This window comes from Balaenoptera acutorostrata, chromosome 5, assembly GCF_949987535.1.
Source record: "Balaenoptera acutorostrata chromosome 5, mBalAcu1.1, whole genome shotgun sequence".
Classification (NCBI taxonomy): Eukaryota; Metazoa; Chordata; class Mammalia; order Artiodactyla; family Balaenopteridae; genus Balaenoptera; species Balaenoptera acutorostrata.
Window position 1 is genome coordinate 28497306 of NC_080068.1, and position 27718 is coordinate 28525023.

At 39.4% G+C, this 27718-nt stretch overlaps 1 protein-coding gene across 3 annotated transcripts; it reads left to right on the plus strand.

The window, feature by feature from the left end:
• Window positions 1–736: 736 nt before the first annotated feature.
• Window positions 737–27718, plus strand: LSM6 (LSM6 homolog, U6 small nuclear RNA and mRNA degradation associated). 3 transcript variants are annotated; one of them, XM_007189378.3, is made up of 5 exons: window positions 778–861; window positions 2309–2411; window positions 13941–14056; window positions 23201–23314; window positions 25884–27718. In XM_007189378.3, the coding sequence occupies exons 3-5, from the start codon at window positions 13963–13965 to the stop codon at window positions 25916–25918; spliced, it is 243 nt and encodes an 80-aa protein (XP_007189440.1). In that variant the 5' UTR covers window positions 778–861; window positions 2309–2411; window positions 13941–13962; the 3' UTR covers window positions 25919–27718. The 3 variants fall into 3 exon arrangements, with proteins under 3 accessions (XP_007189439.1, XP_007189440.1, XP_007189442.1); XM_007189377.2 differs by lacking the exon at window positions 2309–2411 and having other exon boundaries at window positions 737–861; XM_007189380.3 differs by lacking the exons at window positions 778–861; window positions 2309–2411 and adding an exon at window positions 11454–11507.

Consider the following 27718-nt stretch of genomic DNA (forward strand, 5'->3'; position numbering starts at 1 on the left):
GTTTATAGCATTACAAATTTGGAATAGAAGTAAAGTGTAAATTTTAAGCTGATGAGGGTATGTGTGTAGGAGAAAAAGGAATCAAGTCCTGGCATACTAGTTTTCTTCTTTTTCCTCTCCCTTGAATGGCAAGAATATTGAGAATTCATGCAAAGTTCCAAACCAAGTTCCCATAGCAGCACTTAAATAATGTCTGTACACCATTTCCAATTAGAACTAGTTTGTAATGCAACGCACTTTATGCCTTTATAATACGAGTTACTTCAGTGATTTCAATTTTTTGTGTCGATTATCGTCGTTATGGAAACAATCTCTTGCTAAGAAAGACTTCGTCTTCACACATTTAAGCAAAATCCAAAAGTGGATTTAAAGGTCCGAGACTCCTTGTTTTATTTATTTATTTGTATTTAATTATTCAAATTCAGGACATTTCTTGAGTATGTATAGACATTACTTTCGCAGTGAATTCCAGTTTCTTATGCCTTCAAGTTATTTTTTAACATTTCTGCCTAAAAGAAATCCTGGTTAAAATATCCCTCCAGTGTTGCTTTTTCCTTTGCGGGAGTGGGGGAGGGAGGACCGGTGGTGTTTGCTTTCTGTTAGAAAAGAGCCCCAGCGCTTTCCACCTTGACTCCGGGCGCCAACTTCGCCTTCAGGCAAACCAGGATTCTGGGATTAGCGCGCTCTGGCGCGGCGGGGCTTTTCGGTCCTCGCGGGCTGCCGTAGTCATGGAAAACAATGATTGGCTGAGACAGAAAAGCGCCGCCGCCTCGGCGATTTCAGTTTCGGTTTCGCCTGGTTGGTCGGCTGAGGCCGGGCTTGTGGGGTGCCCGGAGTCGGGGTGCCGATTCCGGCTGCGAGGTGAGCCACGCGGCCGCGCGGGCAGTCCGAGGCCTCAGTGTTCCGTCGCCCCGGGCAGGGTTCGTGAGCAGCATCCCCGGGCCGGGCCGGGCCGGACCTGCAGCCCCTGGAGGGCCCGGGAGCGAGCGGGAGCGAGCGGGAGCGAGCGCGGACTCCGGAGCCTGCGGGTGGCGGGTCCCCATGCTCACGCTCGGTCCTCGGCGCCTGTCGTGCCCGGGAGATCTGGGACCGCCGGCGCCAGGCTTCCCGAGCTCGGTCCTGAGAACCCCACCCCAAGTGCAGCCTAGATCGCGCGGGGAGGAACGGCATCGGCCGGGCCCCACGAGGTGGCTTCCGAGACCGCTCATGGTGGTCGAAGTACGCTGGGAAGCCCGGCATGAGCCCGGGGATTCGGCGGGAAAGCAGACCCGAACACAGGGCCAGGCTTTGCCTGGAATTGCCCGGCCTCCGCTGCATCGGGGTGGCTGCGCCTGACTCCCAGGAGTTAAGGAGTTAAGGACTGGACTAGCCCACCTTCCCGAGTTGTCAGGTTGGGGATGCCCACAGTTGCATGATGTGAAGTCACCACGGCTTTTGTGAGCAGGCGTGTGCGCGCGCGGTCAGCCCGTATTTTCGTTTAAGGTGTCTAGAACTGGGATGATGCAGATAATCTCGAGAGTGACTTGGTGTGTCCTTTCCCTACCCCTTATTAGTACAAGACGGTTTTAGAAAAAATGGAAATACAGAAACGTTTAGTGAAGAAGGTAACGTTCATGGCACCCTTCCGCCTACAGTCTCTGTTCTGGGCTAGTTTGTATTTGAGCTAAGGCTGTACCCATTTTATCACTTAACAGTGTATTTAGTTTTTCACTTTCATTTAGAAATCATTCCTAAATATAATTTCTAATTTTGTATTTTCTTTTGATTGGCTGCCTAAATCATCATTGTGTAGGTCGTATCTATTATTTAACCATTTCCCGGCTGTGGGGCATTTAGGGTGTTTGTGAATTTTTGCTTCATTTTAGTATACCAGGTAATACTTGGATAAACACTTTAAAAAAAATATTTCAGATGATTAACTTGGACTGATTCGGAGGAGTGAAATTATTAGAATAGATGCTGTGATCTTGTGGGGTCTTTTTTAGGTCTTCATACACATGGCCAGATTGTTTGCCAAAAAAAGTTTTAGTAGTTTCCATCATTCACGTTTGTGCCTTTTTCACCAAAAGTAATTCTTTTCTAGGATATCAACTGGCAAGGTTGAGCCTCTTTGGATTTTTTTTTTTTTTTTTTTTTTATATAGTGGTATGTGGCAATTCCACTTGCTTGAATTTTGTGCAGGATTCTTCAGAGGATGTTATTGTGTGTGTGTATTTGTATTATTGGAGTTACTGCATAGGCCCTGACTGAATGTTAGAGCAGGATGATCCCTTAAGCGATCGTCTGGCATAACTCCCTTATTTTGCAGGTGAGGAACCTGGGGCCTGAGAGGTGAAATGATGAGTTATCCAAGGCACACAGCTAATTAAGTAGCAGAGCTGGGATTAGAACTCAGGGTTCCCACATCCCAAGTGAGTACTCTTTATGCTGCAACAGGTGGTCTCTCACTGAACTGTGACATACTTAGTATTAGAATTTTAAAAGATGTTTACATCACTTGGATTATTCAACAGTTTATTTTTTTATTGAAGTGTAGTTGACTTACAATATTGTGTTAGTTTCAGGTGTACAGCAAAAGTGATTCAGCTATGTATATATAATTTGTATCTATATATAATATGTATATATATATTTTTTCATATTCTACGGTTTCAGATTTGGGCCAGGTAACAGAGATTGTAATCATCTGAGTGATCTGTAGCACTGAAAAATGGGAAAAGTGACATGTTCATGGTCAGGACTAGAAATTCATTATTTGGAATGGCAATCCCGTCAAGATTTTTTTTGACAGTTGTTTTCATATTCTTTATATGTTGGAATAAAATATCTAATAAGTTATGATTTATACTCTGTCATGTGGTTAGAACTTAGCTGTTGGTTCTCATTTGTTAGCCCTTGAAGGTTTTTTAAAAACTCGTTGCCTTAAGATCAGAGAACAATGGTTTTAGGGCTTATGACAGAGTTTCTCAACCTCAGCTGACATCCTCTGTTGTGGAGGACCTCCGTCCTATGCTGTGTAGAGGGTTAAGCCGAGTCCCTGGCCTCTACCTGCTAGATATCAGTGGCACTGCTCTCCGCAGTCAAGAGAGTCCAAAATGTCTTCAGACATTTCTGAATGTCCCTGAGGGTGGGGTTTTAAATCGCTGCTGGTGGAGAACCACTTGCTTATGGAAATTATTTGGGGAACTTTATACAACATAAATTACAGTGCTCCTTACCTAGAGAGTCTGACTGGGCGTTGGCTTCAGGAATCTGCATTTAACAAGCCATCTGTGTTGATTCGGGTGCAGCTGGTTCTTGGACAACACAGAAACATTTCTGTTTTCTCCATCTTTCTTTAATTTGGTGGTCAGTAATAGAGGTATTACTAGGTTATAGCTGTTTACATGCTTGGATGATGCCGTCGTCATCACTGTGCCCGTAGCTGGGAGAGGAGGGGAAGGGACAGGGCTTTTCCTTGGCACTGCCCTTAAGTGCTGCTTCCTCAGGCCTGGGCAGTGTGCTTAGGTACCAGGGTTACTAAATGAGTAACACGTTTTCCTTGTCCCCGAGAAGCTTAGAACCCCGTGTGGGAGACAGGTCAGCAAACAGGAAAACTGCAGAACAGCCCGCCCAGGGCAATGACTGCGAGTGGAGAGAGGTGCTCTGGGCATGCAGAGGGCCAACTCAGCGTGGCCCCTGGGAGAGAGGGGAGAAAGGTAGCCCCCTGTGGGTGGGGAGGAGGGATTGGTCTGAAACCTTCGGAAGAGGGCAACGTATCCGCTGTCTCGGAAGGGAGATATACAGAGAGCTGTGTTTCTCCGTGTCTGATGCCCTCTCTGACAATGACATGTTAGTCTACAGCTGCGTTTACTTGGGTTGTAGTGTTGGGTTTCATTGCAGTTTTTTCCTTTTCAATTTTTTTCACCCTAAACTGTAAATACTTCAAGAGTAGGTGAAAGTTTACAGTGAACATTGCCAAGAAACAAGGATTTGCATGTCTCCTTGTATATTTCTTTCTGTTTGACCATTTTAAAATATCGTCACAGGCTAATTTACAGTACTTTGTCACTTTCGGTGTTTCCCCCCCCCCAGTACTGCTACTCTCCAAATAGATCTCTCACTGTCTCTGTGGCCATTCCCCAGGTTTAACCCCTATTCAAAAGGGCAGCTGTACCTCTGAAAGGGCTTCGGCTTTGGGGTCAAGCCTTAGTTCTGTGCACCCCCTCTCAGGGTTGCTATGTGAATTACTGAGGAATCTAGTGTGGCCTGGCACATAGTGGATGAATAAAATTTGGTTCTTTTTTCCTCCCCATTCTTCTAATTAAAAAAAATCTCTGCAAGGCAGTAGGCAGATATTCTTGTACCAGACCTCTCAGTAGCTTCTACCAGAAAATATACTGCTTTTGACTTAATAGCCATTTATGAAAATAGGTCATTTAAAAGCCTGAGTAGGAGTCAGGGAAGGGAGAGGAGGCCTAGAGGGTGATTATGGCTTTAATTTTGAAGAGAAGTTTTATCAAGGTGACCCTGAAGCAAGAAAGCCTTTTTCCTCTTATATGTTTATGGTTCGAGAGGCTTTTTTCTTCCTTCAGAAACAGAACTGTTCCTTCTGCCTTATCCAATTTAAAAGATGAAAACTTAAACTTACGTGAGCCAAGTCGGGAAAATTGTGGTGTCGAGACCAATTGACTCATACAAAATGGATTTATGGGCGAGTCATTAAGTAACAGGGAGTACCATGGAAGCCTAATGAAGACGAATGTAAAAGATATGCTCTCCTAAAGTAATGGATAAAATGTGTTTGAAGCAACCATCCTCTTTCCAAATAACTTAAAACAAAATTTTTTTTCAAGAGATTTAGCACAATGTCAGTGTTCTGGAGAGTAAATGAGAAGCTTGGTACTAGTCTCTCCTTTCACATGGCTTCCAGTCTTTTGAGGGAGAAAAGACTCCTATTTAAAAAAAGTAAAGCATATAAAAGAGAGTAAATAGTGACAGGTAACCAAATGGGGAAGTCTGACGCCAGGACTCAGTGAGAGGGCCTTTCTCCAATCTGCAAGCATGCAAGTCTCTGCTTCAGACCTTCCTAGGGTCCCCATCACTGACACAAGTATTTCCCTTGCTTACCAGTTCATAGGCGTCTTCTAGGCTTTTGCAAACAGATTCTAGGTCCTGCCCCAGAACTACCGAATGAGGATCTCCAAGTGATGCCGATGATTCACTTTTGGGAAACGGGCCTAGAGGCTCAGGGCTGCGCGCTCTCGGCCTGACTTGCTCTGCTCCCTTCTGCAGCTGTTTGTCCTCCTTGCCTAGGAAGCATTTTCCCCTCACACCCAAACGCTGTCTAATGCCTTTGCTAAGATTTCTCTCCTTTCAGGCTGGTGGACTCCTTTTCCTCCATACTCAGCTCAGGTTCACCTCCCGAAATCTTTCTTTCATCTCCAAGGCCTGGTCTAAGCCACTCTTCCGTAGGTGCTGTTCTCTGCATCATTTTATCCAAATGCATACAGCTTTTTAAAGACTTCTCCATTTGTATGTTTCTGTCCCCTTTGGAGTGTCAACTCTGAGGGCCCAAGGCCATGTCTTATGGGTGTTACATCCCCAGCCTAAGTGCCTGACAGGTAGGTGCTGCGTAAAAATTTGAAGCGTTGAATGCCTTCAGGAAGAGATTGATGTTAATTGGGGTAGAGATGAGACTTCATGGCAGAGGCATGATCTTTGATGAGTTTAGAAGAAGAATATGTCCATGCATTTTTAAAAGGTGAGGAATGATGGTAACATTTTAAAAATAACTAATATCATCAGTTAAGCAACTATCAGTCTAGGTTTGTATTCTTTTATCTGTCTTTAACTTTTTTCTTTTTTCTAAAAAATGGAAAATTTTATTTGAGCCAAATTTGAGGATCCTAACCCAGGAAGAGCATCTCAGAAACTTTCAGAACTGTTCTCTGTCATTAACTTTTTTTTTTTTTAACATCTTTATTGCAGTATAATTGCTTTACAATGGTGTGTTAGTTTCTGCTTTATAGCAAAGTGAATCAGCTATACATATACATATATCCCCATATTTCCTCCTTCTTGTGTCTCCCTCCCACCCTCCCTATCCCATCCCTCTAGGTGGTCACAAAGCACCGAGCTGATCTCCCTGTGCTATGCGCCTGCTTCGCACTAGCTATCTCTTTTATATTGGTAGTATATATAAGTCCATGCCACTCTCTCACTTAGTCCCAGCTTTCGCTTCCCCCTCCCCGTGTCCTCAAGTCCATTCTCTACGTCTGCGTCTTTATTCCTGTTCTGCCCCTAGGTTCTTCAGAACCAATTTTTTTTTTAGATTCCATATATATGTGTTAGCATACGGCATTTGTTTTTCTCTTTCTGACTTACTTCACTCTGTATGACAGACTCTTAAGTCCATACACCTCACTACAAATGACTCAATTTCATTCCTTTTTATGGCTGAGTAATATTCCATTGTATATATGTGCCACATCTTCTTGATCCTTTCATCTGTTGATGAACACTTAGGTTGCTTTCATGTCCTGGCTATTGTATATAGTGCTGCAGTGAACATTGTGGTACATGACTCTTTCTGAATTATGGTTTTCTCAGGGTATATGCCCAGTAGTGGGATTGCTGGGTCGTATGGTAGTTCTATTTTTAGTTTTTTAAGGAACCTCCATACTGTTCTCCATAGTAGCTGTATCAATTTACATTCCCACCAGCAGTGCAGGAGGGTTCCCTTTTCTCCACACCCTCTACAGCATTTATTCTTTGTAGATTTTTTGATGATGGCCATTCTGACTGGTGTGAAGTAATTCCTCATTGTACTTTTGATTTGCATTTCTCTAGTGATTACTGATGTTGAGCATCCTTTCATGTGTTTGTTGGCAAACTGTATATCTTCTTTGCAGAAATGTCTGTTTAGGTCTTCTGCCCATTTTTGGATGGGTTGTTTGTTTTTTTGATATTGAGCTGCATGAGCTTCTTCTATATTTTGGAGATTAATCCTTTGTCAGTTGCTTCATTAGCAAATATTTTCTCCCATTCTGAGGGCTGTCTTTTTGTCTTGTTTATGGTTTCCTCTGCTGTGGAAAAGCTTTTAAGTTTCATTAGGTCCTATTTGTTTATTTTTGCTTTTATTTTCATTTCTCTAGGAGGTGGGTCAAAAGGATCTTGCTGTGATTTATGTCATAGTGTTCTGCCTATGTTTTCCTCTAAGAGTTTGATAGTGTCTGCCCTTATTACATTTAGGTCTTTAATCCATTTTGAGTTTATTTTTGTGTATGGTGTTAGGGAGTGTTCTAATTTCATTCTTTTACATGTAGCTGTCCAGTTTTCCCAGCACCACTTATTGAAGAGGCTGTCTTTTCTCCATTGTATATTCTTGCCTCCTTTATCAAAAATAAGGTGACCATATGTGTGTGGGTTTACCTCTGGGCTTTCTATCCTGTTCCATTGATCTACATTTCTGTTTTTGTGCCAGTGCCATACTGTCTTGATTACTGTAGCTTTGTAGTATAGTCTGAAGTCAGGGAGCCTGATTCCACCAGCTCTGTTTTTCTTTCTCAAGATTGCTTTGGCTATTCGGGGTATTTTGTGTTTCCATACAAATTGTGAATTTTTTTGTTCTAGTTCTGTGAAAAATGCCATTGGTAGTTTGATAGGGATTGCACTGAATCTATAGATTGCTTTGGGTAGTATAGTCATTTTCACAATGTTATTTCTTCCAATCCAAGAACATGGTATAACTCTACAACTGTTTAATTTCTTTCATCAGTGTTTTATAGTTTTCTGCATACAGGTCTTTTGTCTCCTTAGGTAGGTTTATTCCTAGGTATTTTATTCTTTTAGTTGCAGAGGTAAATGGGAGTGTTTCCTTAATTTCTCTTTCAGATATTTCATCATTAGTGTATAGGAATGCAAGAGATTTCTGTGCATTAATTTTGTATCCTGTAACTTTACCAAATTCATTGATTAGCTCTAATAGTTTTCTGGTAGAGTTTTTAGGATTCTCTTTGTACAGTGTCATGTCATCTGCAGACAGTGACAGCTTTACTTCTTTGCCGATTTGGATTCCTTTTATTTCTTTTTCTTCTCTGATTGCTGTGGCTAAAACTTTCAACACTATGTTGAATAATAGTGGTGAGGGTGGGCAACCTTGTCTTGTTCCTGATCTTAGTGGAAATGGTTTGTTTTTCACCATTGAGAACAATGTTGGCTGTGGGTTTGTCATATATGGCCTTTATTTTGTTGAGGTAAGTTCCCTCTATACCTGCTTTCTGGTGAGTTTTTATCATAAATGTGTTGAATTTTGTCGAAAGATTTTTCTGCATCTATTGAGATGATCATATGATTTTTCTCCTTCAATTTGTTAATATGGTGTATCTCATTGATTGATTTGCGTATATTAAAGAATCCTTGCATCCCTGGGATAAACCCCACTTGATCATGGTGTATGATCCTTTTAATGTGCTGTTGGATTCTGTTTGCTCGCATTTGTTGAGGATATTTGCATCTATGTTCATCAGTGATATTGGCCTGTATTTTCTTTCCTTGTGACATCTTTGTCTGGTTTTGGTATCAGGGTGATGATGGCCTCGTAGAATGAGTTTGGAAGTGCTCCTCCCTCTGCTATATTTTGGAAGAGTTTGAGAAGGTTAGGTGTTAGCTCTTCTCTAAATGTTTGATAGAATTCGCCTGTGAAGACATCTGGTCCTGGGCTTTTGTTTGTTGGAAGATTTTTAATCACAGTCTCAATTTGAGTGCTTGTGATTGGTCTGTTTATATTTTCTATTTCTTCCTGGTTCAGTCTCGGAAGGTTGTGTTTTTCTAAGAATTTGTCCATTTCTTCCAGGTTGTCCATTTTATTGGCATATAATTGCTTGTAGTAATCTCTCATGATCCTTTATATTTCTGCAGTGTCTGTTCTTACTTCTCCTTTTTCATTTCTAATTCTATTGATTTGAGTCTTCTCCCTTTTTTTCTTTATGAGTCTGGGTAATGGTTTATTAATTTTGTTTATCTTCTCAAAGAACCAGCTTTTAGTTTTATAGATCTTTGCTATTGTTTCCTTCATTTTTTTTCATTTATTTCTCATCTGATCTGTATGATTTCTTTCCTTCTGCTAGTTTTGGGGCCTTTTTATTCTTTCTCTAATTGCTTTAGGTGTGAGGTAGGTTGTTTATTTGAGATGTTTCCTGTTTCTTGAGGTAGGCTTGTATTGCTATAAACTTCCCTCTTAGAACTGCTTTTGCTGCATCCCATAGGTTTTGGGTAGTTGTGTTTTCATTGTCATTTGTTTCTAGATAGTTTTGATTCCCTCTTTGATTTCTTCAGTGATCTCTTGGTTATTTAGTAGTGTACTGTTTAGCCTCCAACTGTTTGTATTTTTTACGGATTTTTTCCTGTAATTGATACCTAGTCTCATAGTGTTGTGGTTGGAAAAGATACTTGATACAATTTCAGTTTTCTTAAATTTACCAAGGCTTGATTTGTAACCCAAGATATGATCTATGCTGGAGAATGTTCCATGAGCACTTGAGAAGAAAGAGTATTCTGTTGTTTTTGGATGGAATGTCCTATAAATATCAATTAAGTCCATCTTGTTTAATGTGTCATTTAAAGCTTGTGTTTCCTGATTTTCATTTTGGATGATCTGTCCATTGGTGAAAGTGGGGTGTTAAAGTCCCCTACTATGATTGCGTTCCTGTCGATTTCCCCTTTTATCGCTGTTAGCATTTGCCTTATATATTGAGGTGCTCCTATGTTGGGTGAATAAAGATTTACAATTGTTATATCTTCTTCTTGGATTGATCCCTTGATCAGTATGTAGTGTTCTTCTTTGTCTCTTGTAATAGAGTTTATTTTAAAGTTTATTTTGTCTGATCTGAGAATTGCTACTCCAGCTTTCTTTTGATTTCCATTTGCATGGAATATCTTTTTCCATCCTCTTACTTTCAGTCTGTATGTGTCCCTAAGTCTGAAGTGGGTCTCTTGTAGACCACATATATATAGATCTTGTTTTTGTATCCATTCAGCCAGTCTGTGTCTTTTGGTTGGAGCATTTAATCCATTTACATTTAAGGTAGTTATCAATATGTATATTCCTATTACCATTTTCTTAACTGTTTTCGGATTGTTATTGTAGGTCTTTTCCATCTCTTGTGTTTCCTGCCTAGAGAAGTTCCTTTAGAATTTGTTGCATGGGCTTCCCTGGTGGCACAGTGGTTGAGAATCTGCCTGCCAATGCAGGGGACATGGGTTCGAGCCCTGGTCTGGGAAGATCCCACATGCCGCGGAGCAACTAAGCCCGTGTGCCACAACTACTGAGCCTGAGCGTCTGGAGCCTGTGCTCCGCAACAAGAGAGGCCGCGATAGTGAGAGGCCCGCGCACCGCGATGAAGAGTGACCCCCGCTTGCCTCAACTAGAGAAAGCCCTCGCACAGAAACAAAGACCCAACACAGCCAAAAATAAATAAATAAATAAATAACTTTAACAACAGTAACAACAAAGAATTTGTTGTAAAGCTGGTTTGGTGGTGCTAAATTCTCTTAGCTTTTTCTTGTCTGTAAAGGTTTTAATTTCTCTGTGGAATCTGAATGAGATCCTTGCTGGATAGAGTAATCTTGTTTGTAGTTTTTTCCTTTTCATCACTTTAAATATGTCCTGCCACTCCCTTCTGGCTTGCAGAGTTTCTGCTGAAAGATCAGCTGTTAACCTTATGGGGATTCCCTTGTATGTTATTTGTTGTTTTTCCCTTGCTGCTTTTAATATATTTTCTTTGTATTTAATTTTTGATAGTTTGATTAATATGTGTCTTGGTGTGTTTCTCCTTGGATTTATCCTGTATGGGACTCTCTGCACTTGCTTGACTTGATTATCTATTTCGTTTCCCATATTAGGGAACTTTTCAACTATAATCTCTTCAAATATTTTCTCAGTCCATTTCTTTTTCTCTTCTTCAGGGACCCCTATAATTCGAATGTTGATGTGTTTAATGTTGTCCCAGAGGTCTCTGAGACTGTCCTCAGTTCTTTTCATTCTTTTTTCTTTATTCTGCTCTGCAGTAGTTACTTCCACTTTCTTATCCTCCAGGTCACTTAACCATTCTTCTGCCTCAGTTATTCTGCTATTGATTCCTTCTAGAGAATTTTTAATTTCATTTATTGTGTTGTTCATCATTGTTTGGTTGCTCTTTAGTTCTTCTAGGTCCTTGTTAAACGTTTCTTGTATTTTCCCTATTCTGTTTCCAAGATTTTGGATCATCTTTACTATCATTACTCTGAATTCTATTTCAGGTAGACTGCCTATTTCCTCTTCATTTGTTTGGTCTGCTGGGTTTTTACCTTCCTCCTTCATCTTCTGTCATTAACTTTTAACTTTGGACAAGGTAGTTAATAATAGATTTTCACATCAGAATGCATCTTAGTGGGTTTTTTAGCACAAAATAAACAACTAGTTTTCTCTCAAGTTTGTAGGTGAAGAAGCTGGCACAAGGGGACTTAGCATCTGATGGGAAATGAATGTAAGTCTCAGTGAATGAGTCTCTGTGGGGCCTTCAGCATGTCTCTGTAAACCTGTCCAACTACAGAACAATGCATGTTCAAGACAGAAATAAAGCACTTTGTAGATGAATGGGAAGATTTGTTTCCTTTTACTAAAGTCATTAAAGGTATTGAATCTGCTACAGTATTTACTTTGTAATTTTTTTCTTGAGCTCAAAACACCATAAATAACGTTGTGTGGTCTGTGTCATGAATGAATAGTGATTGTCCTGAATAGTAGTCGTAATTTCAGTTATCTGTTGAGACAGTGTAGCTAAAGAAATAAACTGGCAATTCAGTGGAAAAATTAAAATTTGCCAAGCGAAATAATTATTTGTTCACATTAAAAAAAATCCTTCAAACCTTGAGGAGATGGAATGGATGATGGATGGACCAAATGTCAGCCCCAAATTCAAGAATAGTTTTTGAAATTTGTATTTTCTTTTGTTTAACTTGGGCTGTTGACTTTTCTTGTTTAAAAATTATTTTACTTAAATTACAATTATTTTTGTTTACTCACGCCCTTTAAACAAGAGTTTAAGTCCTTCTAGATTCTAAGTTCTTTAAGGTCAGAGCCTGTGTGTACATTTTAAAAATTTTCTTGCAGGGCGTGTCCATACACATAATTGTTAAACAAATGAAAAGCCAATAATCTAGCTGTCTAGTTTATCCAAACTGCTGAATCTGCATGGATTTACATTGAGAAAATCTCCAAACAATGATCTTAAACCTAAATTCAGATCATTGAGTGGATGGACTTGGAGTGAAATAAGCAGTGCTATTTACGGTAGAATGTTTAGTGAAAGTTTTGATTGAAAACAAAACAAAAAAAAAGAACTTGATTTTTTTTTTAAATTTATTTATTTACTTTTGTCTGTGTTTGGTCTTCGCTGCTGCGTGCGGGCTTTTTCTAGTTGCAGTGAGTGGGGGCCACTCTTCACTGTGGTGCACAGGCTTCTCATTGCGGTGGCATCTTCTTGCAGCGTGTGGGCTCTACATGTGTGGGCTTCAGTAGTTGTGGCATGTGGGCTCAGTAGTTGTGGCTCGCGGGCTCTAGAGCGCAGGCTCAGTAGTTGTGGTGCCAGGCTTAGTTGTTCTGCGGCATGTGGGATCTTCCCAGACCAGGGCTCGAGCCTGTGTCCCCTGCATTGGTAGGCGGATTCTCAACCACTGCGCCACCAGGGAAGCCCCACAACTTGAGTTCTTGAGGAGAGCCCTTCAAGTATTGTATTCATACTAATTTTTAAATGTGAATGTTTATATGGCTACTAAATAAAATTGATGCTGAATTTGACTGAAACAGAATAATTAATTTCCAAAGTTTTTACTTAAGTAACAGTTATGTTTTGTTACGTTTGTTTACCAAAGTATTTTGAGAGAGAGAACTTACAAAACAGGATGAGTTTTGAAAGGAGTGATGGGTAGCTATGTATGTCTGTGATTGATTTGGGTATGTAATGCTCTTTCCCTATTTTAGATTCCTAGTATACTTGATTTTTTTAAGATTTTTTTCTTTGTTATAGAGAGTGTATATCTGCTATAATTAAAATATACATAATATAATAAAAATATTTGGCTACATTAGCAGCTTTCAGGAGGCTGCATAAAGGTGTGATTAAGACATGGGCTGGCCATCTACTTACTGGCTATGTAACCTTGACCAGGATGTTTAGCCCTTTCTTTGTCTAGTCATCTGTAAAATGAGGTCAAAACAATACCTACCTCAGTGAGCTCTAAGTGGATTAATACATTTAAAGTGCTTACATAAGTGCCGGCCTGTAGTACACTCAAATATTGGCTCTCAATTATGATTATTATTATTTCTGGAGATACTGTCTTGGCATATAGTATTTACAATCAGCTGTTGTAAATACTATATAAACATTATGTAAACAGTGGCTTTAAAACATGCCTGATTGGAACTTGAATGTTGATCCCCTCATATTTGGGGGCACATAATTTCATCCTTCTGGGCCTTTAATTTCATCAGCACAGGGGGGATATGAAGACCTTCTTCCCAGGGTTCTTGTAAAGATTAAATTTGATAGTATTTCTAGGGATCTTAGCAGAGCGCTCAGCATGAAGTGAGTGTTGGGTAAGTGGTAGGGGTGGTCTTGGTGGTCGTGGGTATGTTGACTGCGGACACAGTGGTGACAAGTGGTTAAGAACAGGGGCTCTGGAATCACAGGGCTCTACTGTGGTGAGGCTGTGTCTGAGGATTCTTGTGGGCCTAATGAGGTAACTTGTGTCAAACGCTTAGCATTAGCTGCCGTGCTGTGGGTGTGGTGGTGGGGTAGTTTTGGCTCTTTGCATGTGGTCCTTTGACACATGATTTCCTACAAATACAATAACGGCTTCCAGGCTTTTTTGTTGAATAATTAACTTTTGTCTTTACCTTTATTGCTCCCTTTCAGATTTCTGATCAGGATTGTTAAAATGAGTCTGCGGAAGCAAACACCCAGTGACTTCCTGAAGCAAATCATCGGACGACCAGTTGTGGTAAAATTAAATTCTGGAGTGGATTACCGAGGTAAGATTTCCATGCTTCATCCTTACTGGTGTTCACTAAAGAAGTAAAGGTGACTTAACTGATTTTTATTAACCTGTTTGAAGTACCCAGTAGACCAAAAAATCACTGGTTGTCAACAGTTTCTATACCCATTTCTTTTTCTACTTCTGAGATGGTTCATTTTAGAGAGACAACTCTGACAGCAGAGCGTGTGCCTCTGACTTGCATGATCTGGGGCTCCTGTCTCCTGTCTTTGCTTTGAGATTGGTGCGCCTGCATCCCCTGGTGATAGCCAGGCTTGAATAACCAGATACTAAAGAACTCCTTGGCTGAGCAGCATTTGTTTTTGTGGAAGCAGTCAAGATTGGCAAGCAACGGGAGGGACCTTCAAGATGGCAGAGGAGTAAGACGTGCAGATCACCTTCCTCCCCACAAATACATCAAAAATACATCTACATGTGGAACAGCTCCTACAGAACACCTACTGAACGCTGGCAGAAGACCTCAGACTTCCCAAAAGGCAAGAAACTCCCCACGTACCTGGCTAAGTGTCTGACAGGGTCTTGGTACTCCGGCCAGCTGTCAGGCCTGAGCCTCTGAAGTGGGAAGCCGAGTTCAGGACACTGGACCACCAGAGACCTCCTGGCCCCACGTACTATCAAACAGTGAAAGCTCTCCCAGAGATCCCCATCTCAACACTAAGACCTAGCTCCACTCAACAGCTAAAAAGCTACAGTGCTGGACACCCTATGACAAACAACTAGCAAGACAGGAACACAACCCCACCCATTAGCAGAGAGGCTGCCTAAAATCATAATAAGTTCACAGACACCCCAAAGCACACCACCAGATGCGGACCTGCCCACCAGAAAGAAAAGATCCAGCCTCATCCACCAGAACACAGGCACAGGCACCAGTCCCCTCCACCAAGAAGACTACACAACCCACTGAACCAACCTTAGCCACTGGGGGCAGACACCAAAAACAACGGGAAATATGAACCTGCAGGCTGCAGTTAAGCAAAATGAGAAGACAGAGAAATACACAGCAGATGAAGGAGCAAGGTAAAAATCCACCAGACCAAACAAATGAAGAGGAAATAGGCAGTCTACCTGAAATAGAATTCAGAGTAATGATAGTAAAGATGATCCAGAATCTTAGAAATAGAATGGAGAAAATACAAGAAACATTTACCAAGGATCTAGAAAAACTAAGGAGGAAACAAACAGTGATGAACAACAGAGTAAGTGAAGTTAAAAATTCTCTAGAAGGAATTAATAGCAGAATAACTGAGAAAGAAGAACAGATAAGTGAACCGGAAGATACAATATTGGAAATAACTACTGCAGAGCAGAATAAAGAAAAAAGAATGAAAAGAATTGAGGACAGTCTCAGAGACCCCTGGGACAACATTAAACGTACCAACATTCGAATTATAGGGGTCCCAGAAGAAGAAGAGAAAAAAAAAGGGACTGAGAAAATATTTGAAGAGGTTATAGTTGAAAACTTCCCTAATATGGGAAAGGAAATGGTTAATCAAGTCCTGGAAGCACAGAGAGTCCCATACAGGATAAATCCAAGGAGAAACACACCAAGGCACATATTAACCAAACTATCAAAAATTAAATACACAGGAAAAATATTAAAAGCAACAAGGGAAAAACAACAAATAACATACAAGGGAATCCCCATAAGGTTAACAGCTGATCTTTCAGCAGAAACTCTGCAAGCCAGAAGGGAGTAGCAGGACATATTTAAAGTGATGAAAGGGAAAAAACTACAAACAAGATTACTCTATCCAGCAAGGATCTCATTCAGATTCGACAGAGAAATTAAAACCTTTACAGACAAGCAAAGGCTAAGAGAATTTAGCACCACCAAACCAGCTTTACAACAAATTCTAAAGGAACGTCTCTAGGCAGGATACACAAGAGGCAGAAAAGACCTACAATAACAAACCCAAAACAGTTAAGAAAATGGTAATAGGAACATACATATCAATAACTACCTTAAATGTAAATGGATTCAATGCTCCAACCAAAAGACACAGACTGGCTGAATGGATACAAAAACAAGACCCATATACATGCTGTCTCAAGAGACCCACTTCAGACCTAGGGACACATACAGACTGAAAGTGAGAGGATGGAAAAAGATATTCCATGCAAATGGAAATCAAAAGAAAGCTGGAGTAGCAATTCTCATATCAGACAAAATAGACTTTAAAATAAAAACTATTATAAGAGACAAAGAAGGACACTACATAATGATCAAGGGATCAATCCAAGAAGAAGCTATAACAATTTTAAATCTTTATTCACCCAACATAGGAGCACCTCAATATATAAGGCAAATGCTAACAGCCACAAAAGAGGAAATCGACAGGAACACAAGCATAGTAGGGGACTTTAACACCCCACTTTCACCAATGGACAGATCATCCAAAATGAAAATAAATAAGGAAACACAAGCTTTAAATGACACATTAAACAAGGTGGACATAATTGATATTTATAGGACATTCCATCCAAAAACAACAGAATACTCTTTCTTCTCAAGTGCTCATGGAACATTCTCCAGCATAGATCATATCTTGAGTCACAAATGAAGCCTTGGTAAATTTAAGAAAACTGAAATTGTATCAAGAATCTTTTCTGACCACAACGCTATGAGACTAGATATCAATTACAGGAAAAAAATCTGTAAAAAATACAAAGAGTTGGAGGCTAAACAGTACACTACTAAATAACCGAGAGATCACTGAAGAAATCAAAGAGGGAATCAGCAAATACCTAGAAACAAATAACAGTGAAAACACAACGACCCAAAACCTATGGGATGCAGCAAAAGCAGTTCTAAGAGGGAAGTTCATAGCAATACAGTCCTACCTCAAGAAACAGGAAACATCTCAAATAAACAACCTACCTCACACCTAAAACAATTAGAGAAAGAACAAAAAGCCCCCAAAATTAGCAGAAGGAAAGAAATCATACAGATCAGATGAGAAATAAATGAAAAAAAATGAAGGAAACAATAGCAAAGATCTATAAAACTAAAAGCTGGTTCTTTGAGAAGATAAACAAAATTGATAATCCATTACCCAGACTCATAAAGAAAAAAAGGGAGAAGACTCAAATCAATAGAATTAGAAATGAAAAAGGAGAAGTAAGAACAGACACTGCAGAAATATAAAGGATCATGAGAGATTACTACAAGCAATTATATGCCAATAAAATGGACAACCTGGAAGAAATGGACAAATTCTTAGAAAAACACAACCTTCCGAGACTGAACCAGGAAGAAATAGAAAATATAAACAGACCAATCACAAGCACTCAAATTGAGACTGTGATTAAAAATCTTCCAACAAACAAAAGCCCAGGACCAGATGTCTTCACAGGCGAATTCTATCAAACATTTAGAGAAGAGCTAACACCTAACCTTCTCAAACTCTTCCAAGATATAGCAGAGGGAGGAGCACTTCCAAACTCATTCTACGAGGCCATCATCACCCTGATACCAAAACCAGACAAAGATGTCACAAGGAAAGAAAATACAGGCCAATGTCACTGATGAACATAGATGCAAATATCCTCAACAAATGCGAGCAAACAGAATCCAACAGCACATTAAAAGGATCATACACCATGATCAAGTGGGGTTTATCCCAGGGATGCAAGGATTCTTCAATATACGCAAATCAATCAATGAGATACACCATATTAACAAATTGAAGGAGAAAAATCATATGATCATCTCAATAGATGCAGAAAAATCTTTTGACAAAATTCAACACATTTATGATAAAAACCATCCAGAAAATAGGTAAAGAGGGAACTTACCTCAACATAATAAAGGCCATATATGACAAACCCACAGCCAACATCATTCTCAATGGTGAAAAACTGAAACCATTTCCACTAAGATCAGGAACAAGACAAGGTTGCCCACTCTCACCACTGTTATTCAACATAGTGTTGAAAGTTTTAGCCACAGCAATCAGAGAAGAAAAAGAAATAAAAGGAATCTTAATCGGCAAAGAAGTAAAGCTGTCACTGTTTGCAGATGACATGATACTGTACATAGAGAATCCTAAAGATATTACCATAAACTACTAGAGCTAATCAATGAATTTGGTAAAGTTACAGGATACAAAATTAATGCACAGAAATCTCTTACATTCCTATACACTAATAATGAAAAGTCTGAAAGAGAAATTAAGGAAACACTCCTATTTACCATTGCAGCAAAAAGAATAAAATACCTAGGAATTTACCTACCTAAGGAGACAAAAGACCTGTATGCAGAAAAGTATAAGACACTGATGAAAGAAATTAAGCAGTTGGAGAGATATACCATATTCTTGGATTGGAAGAAATAACACTATGAAAATGACTATACTACCCAAAGCAATGTACAGATTCAGTGTAATCCTTATCAACCTACCAATGGCATTTTTCACAGAACTAGAACAAAGAATTTCACAATTTGTATGGAAACACAAAATACCCCGAATAGCCAAAGCAATCTTGAGAAAGAAAAACAGAGCTGGTGGCATCAGACTCCCTGACTTCAGACTATACTACAAAGCTACAGTAATCAAACAGTATGGTACTGGCACAAAAACAGAAATGTAGATCAATGGAACAGGATAGAAAGCCCAGAGGTAAACCCACACACATATGGTCACCTTATTTTTGATAAAGGAGGCAAGAATATACAATGGAGAAAAGACAGCCTCTTCAATAAGTGGTGCTGGGAAAACTGAACAGCTACATGTAAATGAATGAAATTAGGACACTCCCTAACATCATACACAAAAATAAACTCAAAATGGATTAAAGACCTAAATGTAAGGCCAGACACTATCAAACTCTTAGAGGAAACCATAGGCAGAACACTCTATGACATAAATCACAGCAAGATCCCTTTTGACCCACCTCCTAGAGAAATGAAAATAAAAACAAAAATAAAGGAAAGGGACCTAGTGAAACTTAAAAGCTTTTGCACAGCAAAGGAAGCCATAAACAAGACAAAAAGACAACCCTCAGAATGGGAGAAAATATTTGCAAACAAACAACTGACAAAGAATTAATCTCCAAAATATAGAAGAAGCTCATGCAACTCAATATCAAAAAAACAAACAACCCAATCCACAAATGGGCAGAAGACCTAAACAGACATTTCTCCAAAGAAGATATACAGATTGCCAACAAACACATGAAAGGATGCTCAACATCAGCAATCACTAGAGAAATGCAAATCAAAACTACAATGAGGAATTACCTCACACCGGTCAGAATGGCCATCATCAAAAAAATCTACAAAGAATAAATGCTGTAGAGGGTGTGGAGAAAAGGGAACCCTCTTGTACTGTTGGTGGGAATGTAAATTGATACAGCCACTATGGAGAACAGTATGGAGGTTCCTTAAAAAACTAAAAATAGAACTACCATATGACCCAGCAATCCCACTATTGGGCATATACCTTGAGAAAACCATAATTCAAAAAGGGTCATGTACCACAGTGTTCATTGCAGCTCTATTTACAATAGCCAGGACATGGAAGCAACCTAAGTGTCCATCATCGGATGAATGGATAAAGAAGATGTGGGATATATATACAGTGGAATATTACTCAGCAATAAAAAGAAATGAAATTGAGTTATTTGTAGTGAGGTGGATGGACCTAGAGTCTGTCATACAGAGTGGAATAAGTCAGAAAGAGAAAAACAAATACTGTATGCTAACATATATATGGAATCTTAAAAAAAAAAAAAAGGGTTCTGAAGAACCTAGGGGTAAGACAGGAATAAAGATGCAGATGTAGAGAATTTAGTTGAGGCCACCAGGAGGGTGAAAGGTAAGCTGGGACGAAGTGAGAGAGTGGCATGGGCATATATAGACTACCAAACGTAAAATAGATAGCTAGTGGGAAGCAGCCGCATAGCACAGGGAGATCAGCTTGGTGCTTTGTGACCACCTAGAGGGGTGGGATAGGGAGGGTGGGAGGGAGATGCAAGAGGGAGGAGAAATGGCGATATATGCATATGTATAGCTGATTCACTTTGTTATACAGCAGAAACTAACACACCATTGTAAAGCAGTTATACTCTAATAAAGGTGTTAAAAAAAATAGATGGGCAAGCAACTATTTAGACAGTATCTGTTTTCACTGTAAACTTCTCACTCATATAATATGTGGGTATCCAAAGGCACCTTTCTGGTCTTGTAGAAAATGAAATGCTCTTTTTAAGAGTCTTGACACTAGTGAAACTAACTTTGTGTAAGGAATGGTATCCAATTCCATTTTTTTGAAGTAACTAAATTCCTAATCTTCCAAAATTAAGATATGTTAAATTACTGGGAATATTTCAGAGGTATGGATAGCTAATTGATTAGCAAAGTTTTAAAGCCTTTTTTGGCCTCTTTCCTGAATAATTCATGGTCTCTTTCCTGAGTAATGATCAAAATCTCTTGAGATTTTTCCACTTTCCACATGTGCAAACTTAAGTTTATTGAGAGCTTACTGTGGGTCCACTGTGCATGAATCACTTTAATTTTCATTTTCTCTTCACATAAATCCTTTAAGATCTATGTTGATTATCTCCACCTAGTAAGGGAGGAGCTAGGACTCAAACTCAAGCTTGATTCAAAAGCCTTGCTAAAAAAGACTCTGCTTTTTATGTACTGCTTTAGTTTCTTGACATTAATAATGTAGCTCCAGTTTAATTTGATTTTTACAGTGGAATCAATGGGTTTATACTGAATACTGAGCTATTATAACATCTCTGTGTGCCGCTTCTCACCCCTGGACTTTTGATGGGCCCAGAGGAGGTAATAGATTCGTAGAGAATATCCAGCAGCTGATTAGGGTGGCGACATGTGTTCAGTATCTTCTCAGTACCCCCTTCATTGAGGAGATCCACCAGCCTACTCTTTAGGGGAACATTTTCTATTTTTAAAGGAAATATATATATATATATATTTTTTTTTTTTAAAGAAATTTCAAAGCAAATAATGGAGAAAAGTATATAGAAGAAAGGTAAATCTTCCCCAAATTCTACCATCCAGAGATAACCACCCTTACCCATTTAGATCTGTCTCTATATAAGCATAATTTTACATAAGTGGGATCAATTGTACATGCATTCTGATTATTTTTTTAACATTAAAGAAATTCATTCAGTTCTCTGACAACATAGAGTGTTTAATGGCTACATAGGAATACTATGAGTGGATGGACCACAGTTTTGTTTTTGTTTTTAACCAGTGTCCTATTAATGGACATTTAAGTGTTTACCAGTCTTTTTTCTATTGTAAATGACTGCTCCTTTAACATGTATCTCAAGCACTTGTCCAAGTGTCTCTTTATAATAAATTCCCTGGGGTTCGGTTTCAGAGCCAAAGAGGGTGCAGATGGCCCTCCATCAGGGCAGGTGGCTCATTCGTCTCTACATTCTCATCAACCCTTGCGTTAGCCTTTAATGTCAACTTTTCCATTCTAATTGGCAACAAGTAATATCTCATTTAATTTATATTTCTTTGTTTACTAGTAAGTTTGAACAACCTTTCACATGGGTAGTAGTAACCCTAATTTTTCTCTGTTTATGATTGTCTGGCCATGGCTTCTATACTATTAAAGCAAAACGTTGTACACTATTGAGAGCATACTATAAAGAATGTGGTTAAATAAAAACAAACAAACAAGGGAACAACCCAGTTCTCTGTAGCAATTTCCCTTCAAGTTTGAAGAAACTTGTTTTCTGTTATTCATTGTAATTTAATCCCTTAGAGAAGGGAGGGGGTTATAATCCCAACCTCCAAGAACCTTTTTCTTTAAAAAACCTTTGCTATGAGAATATTTTTATTAGAAGGGAACATTTCATTTTTAAATGCTTTTAATTAGTTTTCAAACATTTGCATATCATGTCTCAGAAGTTTCTTGCTCATTTATGATGGTGGTTTAGATATAAAGTAATACAGCAGGAATGAAACTAAAGTTGTAGCTTCAGCTTTCTTTTGATAGGAAATAATTATTATTAATTATTCACAATGCATTCTGATGCTTCGAAAGTTTGCAGCTTCTAGCAGAATTTTGTTAGCTTACTGTCTTGCACTCTCATTACACATACACAATTTTGAAAAGAAACTTTTGTTGAGAGGATAATGGGGGTAGAGGCAGGGAGTGAGAAGCATATTAATGAAGTTGAGACTACATGGAGCTATCGACTTGGTTAATTGAATCAGATTTGTAGTATTTGTTTTTACTTAAGTTGTCTATCTAGAAAATACCACTTGAAGTTAGGGGCTCAGAGTTAATGGTTCACATATCTTCGTCTTTTTTAAAAAAGGATCATCAGGTCCAATTTTGCAAAATTGATACCGTCTTAACACAATTAAAAAGGTTCACTTGAACAGTTTCCTCGAAAGCTGCCTGGAATGTTTACTGTTTTTCTTATTAGTGTGGATCTGCAAATATTCTAACTGGAACAGCGCAGAGAGGGATGTGCTATAAAGCAATATGGTGCCTGTGTTCTCAAGCTGTTCCTTACTGGGAGTCACAGCTTTAAGATGTTCTTTCAGGAGCACCTGCTGTCTCCTCTTTTCCGTTATTCTGACAGACTGTGGAGCCTTCCTCTTAACCTTGGAGTACATTCACCTGCTGCAGGAGATGTTGTGAAAGAACGAGATCAATCTGCCAGACCCGTATTTCACTTAGTGGCCAAAGTCAGAAATGCCACTGGGCATGAGGAGTCACGGCTAGTGATCATTTGTTCCTGCATACTCGCCCACTCCTGTCTTTAGCTCTCAAAGAATGGTATCTTACTTGGAGTATTCTTACCGTGTTACTTTTGTGAAGGCTTTAAAAGTTGCCATTGTTGCCACACATGCCATGAGGGAGGTGGCAGCCCATTGTTTTCCCTGCCAGCAGTGGGTGCATGACGGCCTTCATGCTGTTCACGTCTTGGCCTTTCATTCAGACGGGCAGAGAGCAAAGACTTTTTTTTTGTGCTTCGCTCTATTGAATTTCATTTACAGTGTGAGTTTTTATATTAAGCATGTAAGAGCTAATGAGTAAAGAGATTGTCAGCTCTAAGGTATACCCTGTAATTTTCAACTCTTTGCTTTGTATGTCTTCTCTTTGTCTGAATCCATCTCCAGGGGTCCTGGCTTGCCTGGATGGCTATATGAATATAGCCTTGGAGCAGACAGAGGAGTATGTAAATGGACAGCTGAAGAATAAGTACGGGGATGCATTTATCCGAGGAAACAATGGTAATAGCCCTTCACTCTACAGTTATACAGCATCCAAAATAGGATCACCAGCATGTTTTCTAGATAATTTAAAAGTTCAGTTTTAGTTTTGCTTTGTTTTTAAATTCTTATTACATCTCAGATCTTCATTGTGGCTAGTTCTTTTTTGGGTGCTTCATGGCATTTTGGAACTAGAAATTCTCTTCTTCCCTCCCTTTGCTGATGATAAATTGAGGGGTCTTGGTACATTGACCCAGAGCTCTGTTCTCGAATACAGTGTGTTATATTCCCCCAACACGGCCTCTCACACTGGCGGTTGGTGCTCTGAGAATGGCCACTATTTCCCTGCTACGTTTGGTTTACCTCATTTGGCAGTTAGCTTGTCTTGTTTCTCTATTAAGCATTCAAATGCTTTTTTTCTGTGGGAGATTTGTATCCTTTAGTTTGGCAAAAATGACAAAAGAGGAAATATGGTTCTGAAGTTACCCAGCTTTTTTAACAGCTTATTGCTATGATTATTATGGTTACTTTCAAGTACCTGGTTTAAAAACACATTATCAGTAAAGTCATATTTGAATTTTGGGGTTGGGGGGGAAGACATCAAAACTGTGGGAATTATCCCTTGATTCATCCCCACTTTTTGGTCCCATCCCCCAATTGGAGCTCTGTGACTCTTGATTCTGGGTTTTTTATTGATGTGCATTCTTTAGTTCTGGATAACTTCTTCAACCCCCGTAACACTTGGATCTCTTTGCTGTGAACTAAACATCCTGACTTTTATCGTAGTTATTCTACCTCCTGTCCTTACAATACCATATTACTTCACATTATATCTTTATTTTATTTTATTTAAAAATTTCTTATTAAAGTATAGTTGATTTACAGTGTTGTATTAGTTTCCGGTGTACAGCAAAGTGATTCAGTCATATATGTGTGCATATATAACTGAATATATATATTCTTTTCAGATTCTTTTCCATTATAGTTTATTGTGAGATACTGAATATAGTTCCCTGTACTATACAGTAGGACCTTGTTGTTTATCTATTTTATGTATAGTAGTTTATATCTGCTAATCCCAAACTCCTAATTTATTCCTCCCCCCACTTCCTCTTTGGTAATCGTAAGTTGGTTTTCTTTGTCTGGGAGTCTATTTCTGCTTTGTAAATAAGTTCATTTGTATCATTTTTTTTAGATTCCACCTATAAGCGATATCATATGATATTAGTCTTTCTCTGTCTTACTTATTTCACTTAGTATGATAATCTCTAGGTCCATCTGTGTTGCTGCAAATGGCATTATTTTATTCTTTTTTTTTAATGGCTGAGTAATATTCCATTGTATATATGTACCACATCTTCTTTATCCATTCCTCTGTCAGTGGACACCAGGGTTGCTTCTATGTCTTGGCTATTGTAAATAGTGCTGCTGTGAACATTGGGGTCACATCATATCTTTATATATATACCTTTTTAGTCCTTCTAATGTGTAGAATTTCTTTTCCTATTTTTAATATTGTTCTTATTTGACTCTTTCCATTTACTAAGAAATGTTAATGATCTTTCCCCATCTCAATACAGCTGATAACAACAGTCAGCTAGCTGCAGGTTCTGTGAGAGGTGATAGGATGCATCCTGTCATGTACAGACTACATCTTGGACTTGGCCAGTTTCCTAGGGATGTTTTTACTGTCATACTGATGCTTTCCTTTATATAACTTTTTCCATGGGGTAATCGGTGGTAGTTATCTTTAGGCTCCATAATTCACATCCTCGGCTCTTAAAGAGGATCTTGGCTTATTTGATTAATCTGTGCTATGTCCTTTAATCAGGATATCTCTTAATGCTCACTTTGCACAAACCTGTCAGAGTCTGAGTAGGCGTGGGGGGTAGGAGGGGAGGTACACCTCTGGTGAAAGCTTGCCTCTAGTGACCAAGACATTAGATGTGATATGATTCTCATGTACTACATATTCAGTATACCCTGAAGAGTTCATGTGGGTGGTCACGAGAGGACTAGCTGAGCAAAACTTCGGATAAACCCAAGGTTGACACTTTACAGGGAATTCAGAATAAGGACAAAATAACAGAATTCAGAATAAGGACAAAATAACAAACTCCTCACCTCTTGTTTATCCTGATGCAATTAAAAAAGTAAACAGGAAGTTTAGTGATTATATCGAGGAGATGGATGAAAATATTTATTTTTTATTTATTCTTTATTTTTAATCTGAAGTCTGGCCTGGTAGATTTACTAATTTACTTTAACCACAATCATAATTGTTATACCTAGAATTATAAAACATTCGAAGATTCCGGAGACTTTCGCATACATTTTATTTTATCCCCTTGGTTGCGATGTGCAAATCCAGTCAGATGTATAGCTAAGGTCAGAACACAGCCCTCTAAGACATCAAACCCAGGTCTAGAGTCATAAAATTGGTCTTAACAATAGTTCTAGAATTTATTGTGTGGTTTGAGAATTCCTTTGAAATATGCAGAGGTGTCAGACTAAAATCTGCTTGCTTTTAAAACTTGCTATTATGATACTTAGAAAAGTTTTTTTCAGTTTGTTCATTTTTTCTTTTCAGTGTTGTACATAAGTACACAGAAGAGGAGGATGTGAAGACACCGAGAGTACCATAGTTTTCACACTTGGATATGTTTTTTATTAAGTTTTTTGGTTCGTCTGTCATATAATTTGTCCTATTTTGTCATAGTTGGTTATTTTTCACTGACATGTGAGTGAGATAAATGTATAAAATTGTGGATTTAATTGTAAAGAGTTCTTTCATATTTAAGTTTCAGTCATTTTCTTTTACCTCTATGTCAGTGAGCAGAAAGCAAAAAGAATTTTCAAAAAAGAGAAGATCTTTTTCTCCCTACACGATTTGTAACTGAAGTCTCAAACAACACCATTTGATTTGCCTGCTTTGCTTGTGGGACTGACTGGAATGATGGACGTGAGGACAATTAAAACATTTGTAGAGACGGCTTCCTCTATCCTGCTCTGCTCGCCGTACAAAACGCTTGAGGGACAATGTTCCACGAGGCATCCAGTTTCAGTCTCAGGCTGAAAAGGGTCCCTGAGACCAGATGCTCAGCCTCCGTTTCCATTCTCTCGATAGGAAATAGAATTGGGCATCTAACCGTGGCACTTGCACAAAAGGAGTGGGAATCCGAATTGAGCTGGGGGAGCGATTCTAAAGGTTCCAACCTGCTAGGTGTAGGTGTAAACGTTCCTTTTAAGCCAAGTCTGTGCACGCTCATCTTGCATCTCCCCCGGGCGGTTCACGCGGTGGGTTTTCTTGCTCCCTTTCTGCAGCCCAGGCACCCACGCCGTCCTCTCACTTCATGAACACGGTGGAAAGCGAGGCCTGGAGTTAGTAAACTCATTCAGGTTCCAGTTGCTCCGCTGTGGCTGGAAGAATTTCTCTGCGCTCTGGCTTAGGGAGGGGCTCCCGGGAAGCCTTTCTCTCCAGTCCCAGCTGGGTTTGATGTGACCTCATTCGGGAGCAGAGCACAAGCATCCACGCTGCTTGGCACGAGGCAGCCTCTCTGCGTCATGTGGCTCCTGCCGGGAGGGTTTCCCACTCTGTTTGTGACGTTTCCACAGCCCTGCTGTATTCCCTGAACAGTTCACGCTTTCTCTCGGAACAACAAATATATCTGGGCACTGCGGTTGAACGAACACCAGACAATTGTGTGGCCTTCCTCCTCCGCCCCTCCCCCCTCTAGGCAGCAGTCCTGTTCCAGGACGCCGTGTGAGTTTCAACAGTTTCCTGGTTGAAGGATGTGCGGGCAGGATGGGGAAGGAGGGGAGGGGAGGGGCGGTGCTGGGTCTGGAGAGGCATGTGTGGTATTTTGTCTGGTTTTAGCTTAAAGATCACAGAGTAATTGGAAACAATTATTTTTTAATTAATAACTTAGGAAAGGTGAACAGAAACATTTCACAAGGTATTAGAGTGTGCACACCAAAAATAAAACTATGCTTCAGTAATTTATCACTCCTTGACAGGGGCTTGCAAAGGGTCCGGTCTGTAAGTACAAATCACCAATTTGCTCTTTTATAAATGACTTCTTCTAAGGGGAAAATGGATGTCCCTCCAAGTGGAGCATACATGTTCTGATTTGTTTTGCAGAATATGGGGCTGCCAGGTTACTGCATCCCTTCATTTACTCACATCAGCTGCTTCTAAAAGCAATTCCATTGTTACCTCCCACCAATCTGTAGCATCCTGTTTTTACTAACTTTTTCCCTGACCTCCCTTTCGGTATGTGTCTTTATTTTCCCCTTGCCGTCTCTCTATTCTAATATCTGTACGGTGGAGTAGTGTTTTCAACCATGGAACTACTTTTAATCATGATCGACTTTGGGAAATGCTACCATTTTTATGGTAATAAAGGACTGTATTATTCACTTGTA